The sequence below is a fragment of the Trichoderma citrinoviride genome, assembly GCF_003025115.1.
Source record: "Trichoderma citrinoviride strain TUCIM 6016 unplaced genomic scaffold BBK36scaffold_2, whole genome shotgun sequence".
Classification (NCBI taxonomy): domain Eukaryota; kingdom Fungi; phylum Ascomycota; class Sordariomycetes; order Hypocreales; family Hypocreaceae; genus Trichoderma; species Trichoderma citrinoviride.
This window is the reverse complement of record NW_020194710.1, coordinates 1,237,481-1,254,031: the sequence shown is the minus strand read 5'-3', so window position 1 is coordinate 1,254,031 and position 16,551 is coordinate 1,237,481. Positions and strand designations below refer to the sequence as shown.

Below are 16,551 nucleotides of genomic sequence, written 5' to 3'. Positions count from 1 at the left end.
TTTCAGTCCGTTTTCGGTATTATTGAAGGATTTGCTGGTTCCTGCATTGTCTTCTTTTCTCGGTTAGTATTCCCTCGACGTTGTCGGGGGCAGGTCTAGGTTAACACGGCCGCTGCTTCGCACCACGGATATACAATGAACGGCGCTATTGGTCTGGGCTGCCAGTAATATCAGGCGAATGTGTCGAACTTCAATGGACGGGGAAGCGGGATTCCTTCAAAAGCCGGGGCCGACTTTTCGGACTGATAGAGAGATGCCGCCGTATCCGATGCTTCTTTGCATAAGAGTAAAATCATTGTATATGAGGTATCTACTTCGCACCTAGACACGGTCGTGAAAGCGATGAGCGAGAGAGAAAAGACAAAAAAAGGCCCGTATTTGTCTGTATACGTGTATTCGTATGAGGTCAATCCGTGTTTGTACCCAAAACCCAAGGTTGATCCACCCTCCGTCTCACTCTCTTCCCTCTCTCTCTCTCACCTGTCAACAACACATTTCTCGTATCCGTTTGTTTAAAGCAGACAAGCTTTTGCTAGGGCGCTTCTTCTTCTCCTTTTCAAACATTCGCAACCTCGTTCTCTTTCTTTTCGGACATTGTCGTCTTAATCTGCCGTGGACAAGCTTTTTGTTTGTCACCAAGGATATTGCGCTCGTTATCGCGAGTAGGAGCTGCTCTTTTGTTTCTCTTCCCAAAGAGGCTATCGCCGGTGGTGGTATTAACCAGGCTGCATTCATTGGCCGGGATTGCCATCCATCGATTCACTAACTCGCTTGTTGGTTCGCCTTTTTATTCCAAATCGTCTGATTTCTTCCAGAGAAGAGAGAGATCGAGAGAGAGAGAAGGAGACACAGAGAGAGTAATTATATCTGCTGCATTCCGGCGTGCTATCCGCTGTGCCTTTTTGCATCCGCGCAAACCAGGCCGTTACTTCAGAACAAGAGACAAGGGGAAAGAAATGCAGCGAGGCAGCATAAAGCCGGGCGAGGTGCCCCCCGGATATGAAGAATATCCCCTCGACAACCGAGGCTATCGCCAGTCCGGATCCTCATCACCTGCCCTGTGGAACCCGAGATACTGGTCCAAGAAAGTATGGATTGGCATCGCTGCTGTTGTCATCATCGCCATCATCATTGGCGTGGCTGTTGGCGTCACGCAGGGGAAGAAGAAGTCGTATCCCGACTACTCACAGCTTACATATACCCTCAAGGATACATGTGAGTCCATACCTACAAAACCATTCCGTTTACCTCAAATCGCTTCATCATGCTGACTGCGAATGAAATAGTCCAGGGAGAAGACTTCTTTGACAACTTCAACTACTTCACCGGCTTTGACCCTGCCCAGGGGTTTGTCCACTACGTTCCGCAGCCTCAAGCCCAACAGCTGGTAAGTGATCTCTCTCATATATCTCACCTACTGCATATACATACATGTGATGAGAGGCCGAGGGCCTTTTCTATTCCTCCCGAGTGTCGTTAACACGGCGGTAGAATCTCACCTTTGCATCGCAAGATGCCGCCGTCCTCAGAGTCGACACCTCCGTCGGCCCCGGCAGCAACCCCGACGCCTCCACGGGCCGCTTCTCCGTGCGCGTCGAGTCCAAGAAGACGTACAACGACGGCCTCTTCATCTTCGACGTGCGCCACACGCCCTACGGCTGCGGCACCTGGCCGGCCCTCTGGCTGACGGACCCGTCCAACTGGCCCGACAACGGCGAGATCGACGTCATGGAGGCGACCAACAAGGCCGCCGACGGCAACCAGATGACCCTCCACACCTCCAAGGGCTGCTCCATGGGCGTCCAGCGCAAGCAGACGGACAAGGCGCTGCAGGACAACTGCGACTCGTCCAAGAACGGCAACGCCGGCTGCGGCGTCCAGGGCCCCGGCAGCACCTTTGGCTCGGCCTTCAACGCCAACGGCGGCGGCGTCATGGCCATGGAGTGGCGCGACGCGGGCATCCGCGTGTGGCAGTTTGCACGGAGCTCCATCCCCGCCGACATCACCGGCCAGAAGCCCGATCCGAGCACCTGGGGCGAGGCGGCGGCGGACTTTCCGAGCACGGACTGCAATGTCGGGAGTCACTTTAGGAACAACTCCATCATCCTCAACATTGATCTCTGCGGCGACTTGGTGTATGGTGTGTGGGATAGTTCCGGATGTAAGTTGTCCTTCCTTGATTCCTCTCTGTCTTTTGGTTATCAAGTGATCGCTTTTTGGTTATCAAGATGTTGATGGAGATGCTGACTCTTGTCATCTTCGTGCAGGTTCAAGCAACTGCACCGATATTGTTGCAAACCAACCCCAGTCCTTTACGGATGCTTACTGGGAAGTGGGAAAGTTCCAAGTCTACCAGGCGGCGTAAGAGGAGTGCGATTCTGCTGGGTTTAGACTACGACGAGGATATGGCTATACCAAGAAGATATATCAGAAAAAGGGTATGGGTTCTACATAGTAATGAGAGTAATGGCAGGTTTATGAGGATGCGATGCCACGCGTGTTTTTCCGTCCCTTAGGGAACAAATGCCAGTCTCGATTTCACGGCATTGAGAGTGCTTCTGATGGTATGTAGTCTGCCTTCATAGCAGCCAGGGTATTGTTATACACATGCCATCTCCCCCCCTTTCTCTTTCTTTTTTTTCCCTTCTCTGTGCCCCAAAAGGGCCACGCCAAAGTGGAGAGATATCGTACCTAAAGACAAAGTTCCGCCAACGCCAGCCCAGATGCTCTATATGTACACTTCTACCGGAACTCCTCGACCCATTATACCAAATCATAAAAAAGTCACAGCGTTCCGCAATCCTCATATCATCATCATACACACTCCTCCCTCTACATTGCCTTTCTCCCCACCCCCCATCCATCTTTACTCGTCGCTCGGCTGCCTCATGTACGCATCAATCGCCGCGCTAAACGCCGCAAAGGCAACGCACCCGCCCGCCACGGCCTGGGGCCCCGCGTTCTTGGCCAGGATGCCGCCCGTCAGGCAGCCCGCGGCGACGCCGTTGACGAGGTCGTTCTTGGCGCGCAGGCCCTCGATGCCGCACTCGATGCCGGAGAAGAGGGCGCCGACCTTGCCAAAGTTCTTGGCCATGCTCCAGGAGCGCGTGCCCATGTCCTTGAAGCCGATCTTGAGCTGCTGGCGGAGGGGGAGGGAGGTGATGGCGGGCTGGCCGTTGGCGCCTTGGAGGGGGCTTCCGAAGGGGGTGTCGTAGGACATCTGCGCAAATGAGAATCCCCTTATTAGTTACTTTTTTTTTTTTTTTTTTTCAGATATATGTAGAGCCGAGGGATGGGAGAAGAAGAAGAAGAAGAAGAAGAAAGACGTACAGAGGCCATGAAGAGACCAAAGAGACCGCCCATGCCAAAGCCCATGACGCCGGACATGATGGACTTGCCGTAGCACGATTCCATTGCGCCTTGAATCTAGAAACACGAAGAAATGTTTGTAAGTTTGAGTTCGGCCGAAGCACAAGGAAAGGGGCAGAAGAAGAAGGAGGAAAGATTTACAGCTCGGACGTTGGGGTCTTGGTTGCCCATCTGCGGAAGGGAAGCGCTGCCCCCGCCAAGAGGAGACGGAATGCTCATGATGGCGGCTTTATATGATGTTTACTGACAAAAGAGAGAAATGAATAGAGAGGTGCGAGGTAAAACTTGCACCAGAATGGGCGGATGAAGAGAGGGTTGTAGGTTTGTCACTGCAAGATGTATCGAAGTGGATTGGGGGAACATTGAGAGCTGTTTGAGCCGTTAGCTTCCGATAACGAAGAAGGAATTATTTCTGCCGCAATTGACCGCCTTTTTTGGGGCGGGCTGAGCGAGCGGCAGGCGGAAGGGCCCCCGCGGTGGGGCCTCCGGTCGGAGCGGGGCGGGAAGATGCCGGAGGTGGGGGGGTTGTGTGAACTTGGAGATGGACTTGGTGTTTACATTGGCTGCCTACTTTATGAACGGGAAGAATCGATCATTGCCTTACATATCAAATGCTTTGAAGTCTACGTGGTAGCATTGTGTGGAACATATAAATCCGAAATAGTGCCTGTGTCCTTCCTATAACAATGATCCACAACCCTGAGAAACTCTGTTAAGCAATCCAAATCCCATCAAGACAGACAACTCCAATTCATGCCAGCGCATATGCATTCATCTCATCGCTTCAAAACCATCAGTCTCAACTTCACCCCAGCCCCTCACTCATCACAGACAGCAGCCACCGCCTTGTCGATCCAAAGCTGATTCTTCTCGTCCTCCACATACGCCCTCGCCAGCGCCTTCAGCTCGTCCATCTTGGTATAGTCCGCCAGCCCAATCTCGCTGTTCCCCAAGTGCGGGTTCAGCCGGACATACCTCGTCTGCGCGTGCTCCGCCCTGTTGTTGAGCGCCGTCATGTGCCGCGAGAAGTCCTTGCCCTTGGCGTTGGTGTTGGTCGCGAAGCCCATGACGGACGACGCGACGCCGACGAGCGAGAACCACGAGTCGGCCGGCGACGACCCGGGCGTCGTGTAGCCCGTGCCGAGGCTGATGACGCACGACACCGGCGGCGCCGGCTCGTCGGGCTGCACGAGCTCGTAGCGCGCGTACCACAGCTGGTCGATGGGGTTGTTGTTGAGCAGGCCGCCGTCCCAAAACGTCAGCTGCTGCTTCTTGTCCGGCACGCCCTCGGGCCACTTGACCTCGGGGAAGAAGGTGGGCGCGGCGGACGTCGCCCGCGTGGCCAGGCTGATGGTGACCCTGTCCGAGTGCTCGCGCATGGTGTCGTTGACCTGGGACTTGACGTGGATGGTGTTGTTCTTGTATGTCCTCAGCAGCACAGTTTCGGCCCTGTTTTGCGCCGTCGTGCAGACGAACCTATGCGGGGGGTTTTTTATTAGTTACCATTGTTTTGATAAGGTAAAAAGTCGAAGAGAGATAAGAAAAGACAAAAACTTACATCCTGCCTGCGTTGGGATGCAGCAGCGGTGCCTCCCCCTTCAGCTGCCTATCCTCCTCGTCCAGCCCATACTTCTCCACCACCCGGTCAATCGCCTTCTTGAGCGACTTGTCGTCGAACCGGCTGCTCTGCACCAGCGTCTTGCTGTTGTTGATGGCGGAAGCCATCCCGTTGGGCAGCCAGCGAGACATGTCCCACCCCCAGAGGCGCGGGCTGAAGACCTCCTTGGCGATGGCGTCGTACTGGTCGATGGCCTCGGAGGCCGTCATGCGCAGCCGGAAGAGCATGATGCCGATGATGCCGCCGGTGCTGGTGCCCGCCGCCAGCTCGAAGAAGTCGGCCGGGCGGCACTCGTGCTTGAGGCCCTTGCGCGCCTGCACGCGGGCCATGATCTCCTTGAGGACGATGAGGGAGGCGACGCCGCGCACGCCGCCGCCGTCGAGGGCGAGGAGGCGGACGCCGTTGAGGTGCCGGGTTGCGGGGAGGTAGACCATTGTTGTTTAGAAGAGTGAGAGTTATAGTAGTTGGTTGAACAGGGATGATAGGGCTAGGAATACAGAAGTCTTACACGAGAATTGGAGGAGCGCAGCTCTTTATAGTTCCAGACCTTTGTCTGTTACACACAGGCAAGATTCCCCATTGGCTTTCCCTAATACTAACCATGATCCAATACTATCGCGTACTCTCACCATGCAGCTTTGCAAACTATCACCACGGCCCTCGAAACTATTGCCCGGCCCATCCCGTTTCCAGCGCCGCCACAGGGCTAAATATTGATGCCCGGCCAGCTGAGATCGAAGTGCCGCTTATAGTCTGCCAGTCTGCCTACCGTCTAGAACTCTGGACGGCGGTCCACCCCACACGGGCGGCCCGTCCGGCTAGCCGCTTCCATCTCGCGACCCCTGGAACACTATCTGCAGACGTTTGCGCCTCCTGGAACAGGGGTGATGATGGTGATAGTATGCTGGAAGCTGAAAATGTGATGATGAACATGAATGTTGACAAGTCTGCGGTTCTGGAGTCGCTTCGGTCATGGAAGGGCTTGTTTGCTGCCCTTGGATTCTTTGATTGAGTAGGTAGTTGTATTATGGCTACCTGTACTGGATTTACATGGCGAGATCAGCGCTGATCACTTTTGAGCTGAAAACCATTGAGGCTGAGAATTCTCGCTTAAGCTCTTTTTGCAGCAGCAGCTGAAGCGCCCCAAGACGTTCATCCGTGTTGATCATCATCATTGCAGAGGGCTGTATGTGGCTGGCTGTGTCTTTGGCGCCTTGAGAATGCAAGGGAACGAGTTGTCTTCGGGGGGGCTGGCCTTGGGCGTGTAAGTGTTCAGCAACAGGTGATCTCAATTCCAGTCCATTGGCCGTTCGATATGAAAGATTTTGTAGCTTTGATTTCGATGTATGGTGTTGATGCAAATGCAATGCTTTCCAGCAGCGAGCAAGGTTGACAAAGCCTCTCGCTCTGTATGTCTTCGCGCAGGTGGAACAGGTGCCTCTGTAAACTCTCTTCCTACCACCCGACACTGTCCGACTGGATACCAAGTTCGTGTCCATCCTACCCCAGTTTCCAGTTATTCCATTTCCTCAGTATGATCTATGTCAAGAAAGCTGAGCAGTAGAGTCACCTCCCCTCCCGAGGCCAAGCAACCCTAACAGGCTTTCTCTGCGATCCCAGGAACCATCAGCCGCTGAGCACGCTCCGGGCTCTCCTCAGCCATGGACCCCAGCGTCTGGCGCTTGCGGAACTCACCGAGCTCACGCTTATGCTCCACCACAAACTCGCGAGCACAAGGCGATCTGTGGCCCGTCTGCACGTTTTGGAAATAGTGTTCGACTTGAGGATGGGAGCATCGGTTAGTAGCAAGTTTCAACGGGATGTCCTTGATTTCATTGGGACGCACAAAGCATAAGCTTCGAATACTTGCGGCGCGCATTCACCCCCATCTCTCTTTGCATGATTTCGGCGCACACCTTCCAGTCGTTGATTCGATCGGACGGTTTCACAGCCTTTGGCGATTGTGGGACAATCGTCTTCCAGAAGAAGCGCTCCTCCAGCTTGGACCACGTTTTGCCACCCATCGTGTGCAAGCGCCGTGTAGAATGTTCGTGAGAGGGGACGCAGTCCAGTGAAGACGGATGTGTATGTGGTCCGAGGAGCCAAGTATAAGTATAAGATGCCCAGAAGCTATCGGTTGAAGAAGGTGTAGCAGAGCTGTCAATAGAGCACCCGGTCCACGATCGACAAGGCTTGTTGCAGAGTCGGATGCAAAGGGCAAAGGAATATATATAACAGCGAGGCCTCGAGGCCAAGACTCGCCGATGCGGTGATTCAGTGCATCAGGGCAACCATTCGATTGTCCATGCCGATCGCCAGAGAGCACAACGGATGAATTGCCCCCTTGCTACAGCCAACTCCCAAATCTTGTCTGTGATTCACAGCCATTGCCCATGCGGAACCGGGCACAGGATGCTTTTGATAACCAGGCAACTTGGAGCCGATGCACCGGAGGTCTTAAATCAATATTTTTCAGAGACCCGAGGCTCAGGTGGCCTCACACCTCGCGCCTGGAGGAAGCCCGCCAGGCAGTGGTCGATCCTGGAGAACTGCATCGTGTCAGCATCACGGGCAAAATAAAACACCTTGAATGAAAGTTCCGCCCACTCGACTCACGATGCTCTTCTGATTCAGCGGCACCACGCCGTCTCTGATCCAAAACGCCCACGCGCCCATCATGTTCGCAAGCATCACGTCCGTCATCAACCGATCGCCAACGACGGCGATGTGCGATGGATCAGTCACCCCGGTCTCGGGGTACTTTTTAAAGTACGCCATGATCTCGTCGCCGCAGCCTGGCTTCTTGACCGAGTGAGGAAGAACAAAGACGCCCGTGTTCTTTTCCACCTCTGCCGCCTGCTTGAGGTCTCTATCCCAGCTGGTGGCTCCAGCCGTGTTGGAGACGACCAACAGCTTGCGCCCAGGGTACGTCTGCTTCAGCTTCTCAAAGTGTTGCTGCGGGTGTCCGTCAGTTTCCCTGACGCGGCAGAGTCGCCATTGGGCGGGGGATGCAGCCATACCTTGTACGCAGGATACACTTCTTTGGCGTCGGGGTAAGCAAAGCAGTCGTCCTTGTCGAGAACGACGGCCCTGATGTTGGCCCTCCGGCCTTCTCTTTGCAGGGCCGCATCGAGAGGGATGGGGAGGTCGTTGAACGTTGGCGCAATGTGATGAGGCAGACACAAGCCGGGCTTGAACAGCAGTTTCGCCGAGTTGAGCGATCCGTACAGATTGAAGTTCATCTTTGTCCGTCCTTGTCGGAATCACACCCAGATATAAGTCCGGAGACGGAAGGAAAAAGAGGCGCAAATGTCCAAGCTCCAAGAGATCAATTCCCTGTTGGATCAAAGCTCACAGGGCAGTGGGTCGCATTGGCGCTACAGCACCGGTTCAATTAGCGCTTCAGGGCCCTGAGCTCCAGCGCGTCAAGGTACCGCGTTGAGTGCTGCCTTTTGCAGGGAGCATCAAGTGATCCAGCCTCGAATCTGAACTTGACGACAGCGTCAATCCTTCTTGTCCGAGGTCGCAGGTTCGAATTGGACTGGTCAAGGTCTCTCCTCAGCTACGCATCTTGTTGTCGGACAGCACCATCTCAGCCCCTCCAACCATAACAAAACGAACCATCCCCAGCTGCAACAACACACCTCAGCGCCATCGACAACTTGACCAACCTCGGCCCCAATGGACTCCAACGAAGACGAAACCCCCGACATCCCATCGCTAGGCGACAAAATGGACGTCGACATCCAAGAAACAGCCACGGAGCCCGAGCCAACACCCACGCCCCGACGCCGCGGCCGCCCTCCAAAGCCCAAATCCAACACCAGCACCCCCAACTCGAAACGCTCGAAACCAGCCGTCGTCCCCGTCTTGGCGACTCCCACAAAGGCCATAGCCTTCAATGCCGCCCTCACGCCCGGCAGGGCCGCCGACCGATCGGCGAGGAGGAAGAGCGCGCGAGCGCTGATTGACCGCGTCGTCGGGGACGGAGGCAGCGACGAGGACGACGACATCACCAGGCAGATTTACGAATCGAGCGACGCCGGGGACGAAGACGACGATGGCGAGGACGAGCTCGAGGACAAGACGGACGGCGAGACAACGGCGGCAGGCTCCGTACAAGGCGGAGAAGAAGAAGAAGAAGCCGCCACGCCCTCGAAGAAGCCTCGGGGCCGCCCCAAGGGCAGCCGCCCAAAGAGACCCAGGTCGCCCACGCCGCCGAGGGATCTGCCTCCTCACGAGCTGTACTTCTTGCACAACCGGCCCGGCAAGCCCAAGACGTCGGACAACACCCTGGCGTCCCTCAACCTGCTCTCGCACGACGAGTACTTTGCCGTCCTGCGCGAGCACCGGGACCGCCACGCCGACAACATCGAGTCTCTCGAGGCGCTGCACGCCGAGTCCTTCCCCCAGTGGGCCTTTGAGCTGTCCCAGGGCTTCAGCATATGTCTCTACGGCCTGGGATCCAAGCGGCATCTCCTCCGCAAGTTTGCAACCTACATCCACGCCAGCACCAGAAAGTCCACCAACAGCAGCAGCAGCAGCAAGATCGTCATGGTCAACGGCTACGCGCACACGACCAACCTCCGCGAGATCCTCAGCGTCGTCGCCTCCGCCATCGATCCCTCCCAGAGAGTGCCCGCCTCTCAGCCCGCCGTCATGATCCAGAACATCTCCTCCCTCCTCTCCGCCACGAAGAAGCTCACCATCACCATCGTCATCAACTCCATCGACGCCCCTCCCCTCCGCAAGCCCGGCTCCCAGGCGATCCTGTCGCAGCTCGCCGCCCATCCGCAGGTCCACCTCGTGGGCTCCGCGGACACACCCGACTTCCCTCTGCTGTGGGACATTGGCGTCCGCTCGGGCTTCAACTTCGTCTTCCACGACTGTACCACTTTCTCTCCGTTCATGGCCGAGCTCGACGTCGTGGACGACGTGCATGAGCTCCTCGGCCGGCAATCCCAGCGCGTCAACGGCCGCGAGGGCGTCGCCTTCGTCCTCAAGAGTCTGACGGAAAACGCCAAGAACCTGTTCCGCCTCCTCGTCGGCGAAGTCCTCATCGCCATGGAGGACGAAGGCGACGACGGTGTTGGGCTGGAGTATAGGATGGTGTACAACAAGGCCGTGGAGGAATTCATCTGCAGTTCCGAGATGGCTTTTCGGACGCTACTCAAAGAGTGAGCCGCCCCCCCTTTTCTTTTTACATCCTTTCAACCACCGTAACGATCACTGTTCATATTGCGATGAAGAAGGTACTGACAGCCATTTTACTGTGTAGATTCCACGACCACCAAATGTTGACGAGCCGCAAAGACAATCTTGGAACAGAGCTGTTGAGCCTGCCATTTCGTAAAGAAGACTTGGAAGCCATTTTAGAAGACTTGACTACATGATATGCCTTTTGCTTCTTTTATTTATTGTTCTTCCTTATACTAATGGCGTAATGGTGCGGGTAGAATGTACATTTTTAGAGGGAAAGGGATAAAGGGGGTAATGGATCCAAAAAGGAGGAAAATACCTAAAGATACCAAAGGCGACGACACATCGATACAGACGCTCACATGAAAAAGATACATGATGCTCCCTAGACTTTACAGACTTCATGTTACTATTGTTCACGCATCAACTTTGAGATGTATTCATCCATCTCCCATTCATGCAGGACTGAGATCTAGCATCAATACTCGTCAGCTGTCTAACATCGCCCTCTGCGTTCCATCTATCAAAACATAAAAGAGCAAGAGGGATCAAATCCCGTATTATCCCACGCTGTCCAGTCGAACATCCATCGTCAATCATCCGCCCAGAAAGAGAGAAACGCCCATGTCATGCTTTTCTATACGCTCAAAATTCAAGTGCTTTCACGCATGTCCAGAGAATCACTGGCACAATGACGTTATCGTTGCCCCCCGTCAGGACCGCCTCCGTCAAGCTGGCCATGGAGGAACACGCAAGGGCGTGCCCAGCTCGGGTCGCCATGCCCGCGCCTTGGCCGGCAACGGGCCACTGTCCTATCCGAAGCCAGAGGCTGGCCGCCGTCAGGCCGAGGAAGACGGCAGCTGTGAACGCCAGGCTTCCCTCCAGGCTCTTGCCGCCACCCCAGAGCCATTTGCGGTGGCCGTAACGGCGCCCGATGAGGGAAGCGGCTGCATCGCCCAGACCGACACAGACAACCCCCGAAACCATGCTGATTTCTCGAGTGGGTATCTCCCAGCCGGTCAGGTAGTCGGATCCGGTCCGCGGCAAGGATCCCAGCGACAGCCAGAGAGGAATGGCGCAGCCGATGAGAAGGAAGATATGCGATATCACAACAGGCCCGCGAAAGTCCCTTCCGTCCACGTAGGGAGCCAAGAAGGAGGCGATTGGCTTGGACAGGGGTGGTAGCTGGCTTGCCCGCAGTAGGTCCAGGATCAAGAAGACGGCCAAGACGATCGAGAGGGCCAAGGCAACAAACGTCGGGTCAATGTACGTTGCTGGAAGAAGCATGCCAACCATCATGAAGTGGAAGACCTTGCGCCGGGTGTCGACTTCGTACGTGTTCTTCAGCTGGAACACGATGGCCAGCCCGACAATCAGGATTGCGACCCAATAAGCGCTGATAAAGAGTCGCGTGTTGGCCTCGCCAAAGTCGTCATGGCGCACATGCTCTACCCAGCCAAAGCGGCATTCTTTCGCGCTCATTGTATCGATCCGGGCTGGTAAGCAGATCCAGCGCTCTAGATTGGCTCTAACCACTCGATATCGAAAGGCAGGCAGGTCGCCGAAGAAATAGCCCAAGGCCCAGCCAATAGGCTCATTGCCACCGAGGGCATACTTTTGTATATACGGGCGGATCACGGCCACTATGATGACCGCCAGGCTCACATACACATAGCCTGCGTACAGCCACTTCCTCCGTGCTGCTTGTGCTGGCGTAAACTTGAAGTAGGCCCGGACCGAAACAGAGGCCGTCCGCTTTCGCCTGCCAGATGGAGTGTGGGTTGCTGTTTTGCGAGCGACCTTTTCAGGGTGAGGAGCCGTGTGTCTGCGAGAGATCCGTCCTGCTTTTGGCCATCCATTGTCGGCGGTGGATGAGGCAAGTCTGTGCCCATCAGACGGTGTGTCTGCTGTTAACTCGAAAGTCTGGACACTGGTGGGACCACTGAATCGCAAATCGTCTTCGTCCTCATCCGTCGTGAACAAAGCATCGTCGCTGTACACATCGTGAGGCGATCCTAGGATTTCGCCCCTAAGCTTCCTCCAGCTCAACAGCCTCACTAAAGACTTCCAAAGTGAACGCCGCTGTGGGTATGTCTCTCGTTGGAACCGCCACTTGGGTACTCTTGCCAGGACAATTCCCCATCTGATCACGGCACCACAGAGCACAAGCAGGCTCAAGCCTCCACCCCATAGCAGGGCCTTTAGGATCTGGATCTGAGGTGATGATGCAAGGAGCAACACGTTGATCAGCGCAATCGAAAGAAGCTGGAGCTCAGTCGTAAGGAGGCTGGTCGTGGTAAGATGATGTAATACGGCGCACGCGGTCCGGTGTAGAGGGTATAGTAAGACGAGGTCCTCTTGCGCGAGGAAAGAATAAGTGGGCGCAAATCGAGAGGAATCTGACACAGAGGGCCGCCAAATCAGAGGCAGACAAGATAGGACCCAGTGGAGAGAGTCATATGCCACGTAATGGTCGAGTTTGGGCACCACTTGCTGAGGGATCGAGCTTATAGCAAGCATCAGGTTGGGCAGGATCACCGCCGGGTTGTTGACAGAGACGAGTAAGGAAACATAGATGGTGATGGCCGGAGGATAGAGGAGAGGGGCGGGGTCGAAGGCCGAGGGAATCTTCAACAGCGGGCCGGAAGATGGCTGGCGATTCTTGTAGCTCCAGATCGCAGCACGAACTGGATATAGCAGCAATAGCGCTCCGTACAAGGCAGCGAAGAGGTAGAAATCTATACCCGGTCAGCAATCTATCACAGACAAAAGAAAGAATGGTACATGATGCACCTTTACGCCAAGTGGCCAGAACCGGCGACAGCAGCTTGTTTGCTTGGACCATGCCGGCCAGGGTAGCAATGATGCCCACTTCAACAGCTCGCTGCACCAGTATCCTCTTCCGCCGGATGGCCTCTGGCAGGATGACCCTCTCATTGGATCTCTTGACGTTTTGCGATGCTCTAGGGCCTGATGCGGGCACAGGCTCGCGCAGGACGGCGGGCGACAACAGGGGCGTCGAGGTGCCGGATATGACCTCGTTCTGGCCTCTCAGCCCTTTATGGGGTCGCAGCTTCGGCGGCGGCAAGCCCTTGAGGAAGTGTTCATCGTCGGCGTCGGTGCCGCTGTCGCTCGCTGGCGTCGATTCCTTGGACAAGGCGGCTAGACGGGACGGCGACAGCTGGCTCGCGTCGTTGCGCAGCTCCGGAGAGGAAGCCCGTTGGGCGTGGGAGACGACATGGTCCGAGGGGTAGCGCAGCTCGGAGCTCTGGTGGTGATAGGGGTGCGGCGACCGGTCGAGGGCTCGAAGGGCGTCGTGTTCATCTGGATCCAGAGTCTCTGCCGACTCTGGGCTGAGGTGAGTTGGCATGTCGTGAGAGGCCACTTTTGCTGGAAATCATTGAAGACGGCTGGGGGTGGGATCTTGTGCCTCGAGGCCGGATGACGTAGGAAGCGTGTGACGGGCTCGAGCAGATTCAATGGCTGCTGCTCGGGCGAGTTGGCATCGAACTTTACATTGGAAAACGACAGGACTGGGGAACAGGGGAGATTGCAGCAGCTTGGCACGCAGCAATCGTCAATTTTCACATGAAAGCAACGAGTGCCCAAGCTTGGCCGGGACGATGCGAATTGCTGGTGCCGTTGACCATCACGTGAAAGCGGCATGCTAGCCAAAGTCACGGCCCTGCAAACCATCCGTGCATGGTACTTGCATGAATCAGCTCGGGAGAGGATGGCGAACTGTCCTCACTCAGGAACGCAACGAGTTGTTGGGTGTTTGATTGGCAGAATATGCCGTTACTCTTAGTGTCTGCAACGGCATCTACTTGTACTAGACGGCCATGTCTGTGCCTGATCTACGTTATTTTAGCCGTCGACCAACTTGTCTTGCCACTGAAACCTCCCATGGCATCTCCAGTAGGTAGTGGACTCAACTCCATTGTCCAGTTCACTGCTTGGAGCGGCTATCCAACAGCCCAGCTTGACTAGGTTAACAGCCACGTTGAAGCTAGTTGTTCCAGCTTCCGAATATGGACAGCAAAGACAGAGTCGAGGCAAAGCTTCACGCCTCAAGTGATTGCGACCCCAACTGAACTAAAGGCATCCAGGGGCTTCAGATGTAGTAGTATAAAGAGGCAAGCAACCTCACAAGGCCGAGATGACCTGAAGCTACGGTACCAATGTTGCAATGCAATGTAGCTCAGGTCAAGACAAGGATGTTCTGTACGCAGCCAATTGCTGTCCGCGGCAAGATGCCTGCTTGGGCCGATGAATTGGCCTCGAAGCCATTACTACTTCGTACAGCGACAGAGATTCAGCTCGAGTGGAGACATTCTCAACCGCCGCAAATCATCGCCGCGACGTACGGAGTACTAAAGCATGGGATTGAATCCAACGAAGTTTATCGCACGCTGGCGGTTGCAACCAGCGGCTGCTGAGAGTCCAGAGGCTCTCTCATTGACAGACGACACAGCCATCTTCGTGTTGGTTTCCGGTCAGAGACAGACTCTCTGGGCAAACGCACATTGGCGCGAAGAGCGCGAAACGATCGTTTGATATGCGTTGTTGCGCTTCCTCCCCATTATGTATGTGTCATCCGATCGACTGCGCTTCGAGAACTGTTACCAGAAGCTTGGGTAACAACAAGCCTACCTTACCCTTGCCGACCTTGTTGCATTAATTTCCATGAGGCTGAGAGCGACCGAGTCGCCGAACTCGCCAATCTAGCCCTTGATCGAGTGCCGAAAGTGAGACCTTGGCTGAAAGCGCAAAGCTTTTGCTGCCCAAGAGACCGAGGCAGAAGGCATTGTCCACTTGGGGCTGGGCTGGGCCAAGACTCTAGAGTTTTCTCGTTCGATTCGAATACGAGCCACTTCAGCTGGGGCCTCGGTGGTGATGTCAGTTCAGTTACGGAGTGCGGTTACGGAGTCCTAAAAGCTTGCTAAGACTTGACGATTCCTTGCTACTACTGCTAGTGTCTCCTTCTTTTCCATACCGCTTCGGGGCGATCCCGCGGAGAATAACGAGGGCCAAAAGGCGGTTCGCAAGACATGTTCACATCTGGAGTCTTGGGCTGCATTGCTTGGGAGAGGGGGAAACACGGTCATGGTTACGGGATCATGCGGTCAATGAGTTTGTTGCCTCGCAAAGGGGTTACACCGCCCCGATTTTCACCATCATCGACAGGGCCTATCCTGTCCTTCCTGTCCGTGATCCCGGCCGAGGATGTGGAAGAGGAGGGTTCGCGAGCTGTACGAGTACTTGCGCTGCGTACTCCGTACTTGTAAGTATGGGAGTCTAGACACACAGGCAAAACAGGTCAGCAGCGGGAAAGCCGGCAGCGAGGAAGCGGCCTGTGGAGATCGAGATCACGCCACGCCTTTTCGTCGATGAACGATTGCACAGGGAAATTCGCGTAGGATTCAAATCAAGGCAATTGTACTCGTACTCCGTAGACGTAGAACGCAGGTCGTGGACAAGGGGAACTCTCAGTCGGGGTAAGGAAACCCACGCAACCCTCTTGTAATTCTGGAGACGGGGGCGCGACGGGATGGTTGATATATGACCGCAATGGCCTTGAAGCATCACCAGGCCAGGAGACGGCGATGCCACTTCGTACATGCAGGCGCTTCGTACGAGCAGCCACCACCGCGGAGCGACGACTCCGCCACCAGCGTTATGTGCTACTAAATAAGGATACGACACCTAGAGAAAATGTTCCGACGAGAAGGTCCCACGTTTGATATCTGACGAGTATCGCAAGAACGAGACAGGCATCGCCAGCCCCTCGGCGGTTGATGCCGAGGCGACAGAGATGCAAGCAGCCAGTTTTCTCCGAGACTTGTCTGTGCTTCGATGCTGGCCAGTCGGGACCTGATCCAGCGTCAGCGGTGCCGGTTTGCAGTCTAGCCGCCAGCATGCATGCCATGCTAGTCATTGACGTCGAATCGCCGGTGGGTGGCGATGGTCTCCTGTCGGCAAGTGGGTTTGCTTTGCTTTGCGCAGAAGTAAACAAACCGCCCAAAAAAAACTTGGTCCAGCCCCCAGTAAGACGGGCGGAGAGAGAGATGGATCAACGTCGTGAAACGGCGGCCGAGGTGAGAGGCGTCGCCGAATCCCATCCCCAAACAGCATGTGCGTCTGCGTCTGCGTCTGCTCCTGCGTCCGTCTGGCGAGTGAGCGGGATGGGATTCAGCAATGCCCGCGTCGGTAATCATCTAGACCTGATCCTCTCGAGAGCGAGTACGCTATCGCCGAGTTTCGCCCCTTTGCTCTGCGTGTTGTTGATAGCGCCGAGAAGCTGTTTTGGCTGCCTATGGTCTAAGTTGACGCCTCATGGGGCGAAACAATGGGAGAGCCTCAGA

The 16,551-nt window shown here is 55.5% G+C and overlaps 7 protein-coding genes across 7 annotated transcripts; 2 read left to right on the top strand and 5 right to left on the bottom strand.

Moving 5' to 3' along the window:
- The first annotated feature begins 632 nt into the window (after positions 1–632).
- Positions 633–2,490, top strand: BBK36DRAFT_1134275 (glycoside hydrolase family 16 protein). Its single transcript, XM_024892252.1, is given in 7 exon segments — positions 633–763; positions 860–869; positions 950–1,215; positions 1,287–1,383; positions 1,394–1,396; positions 1,491–2,175; positions 2,276–2,490. 5 exon segments carry the CDS (start codon positions 957–959, stop codon positions 2,363–2,365), a joined length of 1,134 nt encoding a protein of 377 aa, XP_024752946.1. The 5' UTR covers positions 633–763; positions 860–869; positions 950–956; the 3' UTR covers positions 2,366–2,490.
- Positions 2,491–2,866: 376 nt separating this feature from the next.
- On the bottom strand, positions 2,867–3,588 carry BBK36DRAFT_1187848 (mitochondrial import inner membrane translocase, subunit Tim17/22; the record flags this gene model as incomplete). Its single annotated transcript, XM_024896552.1, has 3 exons — positions 2,867–3,220; positions 3,331–3,426; positions 3,511–3,588. 3 exons carry the CDS (start codon positions 3,586–3,588, stop codon positions 2,867–2,869), a joined length of 528 nt encoding a protein of 175 aa, XP_024752945.1.
- A 599-nt stretch (positions 3,589–4,187) lies between these two features.
- On the bottom strand, positions 4,188–5,421 carry BBK36DRAFT_1111514 (FabD/lysophospholipase-like protein; the record flags this gene model as incomplete). The annotated part of the gene is made up of 2 exons (XM_024889710.1): positions 4,188–4,845; positions 4,928–5,421. 2 exons carry the CDS (start codon positions 5,419–5,421, stop codon positions 4,188–4,190), a joined length of 1,152 nt encoding a protein of 383 aa, XP_024752944.1.
- A 1,244-nt stretch (positions 5,422–6,665) lies between these two features.
- BBK36DRAFT_1094450 (hypothetical protein) lies at positions 6,666–7,011 on the bottom strand (the record flags this gene model as incomplete). Its single annotated transcript, XM_024889063.1, has 2 exons — positions 6,666–6,766; positions 6,834–7,011. Coding segments are annotated over 2 exons (279 nt in total), but the record flags the coding sequence as incomplete, so codon positions are not given.
- A 438-nt stretch (positions 7,012–7,449) lies between these two features.
- On the bottom strand, positions 7,450–8,229 carry BBK36DRAFT_1111232 (HAD-superfamily phosphatase; the record flags this gene model as incomplete). Its single annotated transcript, XM_024889684.1, has 3 exons — positions 7,450–7,536; positions 7,604–7,942; positions 8,008–8,229. 3 exons carry the CDS (start codon positions 8,227–8,229, stop codon positions 7,450–7,452), a joined length of 648 nt encoding a protein of 215 aa, XP_024752942.1.
- Positions 8,230–8,812: 583 nt separating this feature from the next.
- Positions 8,813–10,374, top strand: BBK36DRAFT_1100899 (ORC2-domain-containing protein; the record flags this gene model as incomplete). The annotated part of the gene is made up of 2 exons (XM_024889151.1): positions 8,813–10,164; positions 10,266–10,374. Coding segments are annotated over 2 exons (1,461 nt in total), but the record flags the coding sequence as incomplete, so codon positions are not given.
- A 457-nt stretch (positions 10,375–10,831) lies between these two features.
- On the bottom strand, positions 10,832–13,556 carry BBK36DRAFT_1109901 (hypothetical protein; the record flags this gene model as incomplete). Its single annotated transcript, XM_024889525.1, has 2 exons — positions 10,832–12,924; positions 12,980–13,556. 2 exons carry the CDS (start codon positions 13,554–13,556, stop codon positions 10,832–10,834), a joined length of 2,670 nt encoding a protein of 889 aa, XP_024752940.1.
- Between the last annotated feature and the right edge of the window lie 2,995 nt (positions 13,557–16,551).

Bases quoted from the DNA above. Each gene is read 5' to 3' on its own strand.
- BBK36DRAFT_1134275 (XM_024892252.1), top strand. From the start codon at position 957: ATGCAGCGAGGCAGCATAAAGCCGGGCGAGGTGCCCCCCGGATATGAA. The intron at 1,216-1,286 runs GTGAGTCCATAC...CGAATGAAATAG, and splicing joins ATATACCCTCAAGGATACAT to TCCAGGGAGAAGACTTCTTT. The intron at 2,176-2,275 runs CTTGATTCCTCT...GCAGGTTCAAGC, and splicing joins CCGGATGTAAGTTGTCCTTC to AACTGCACCGATATTGTTGC.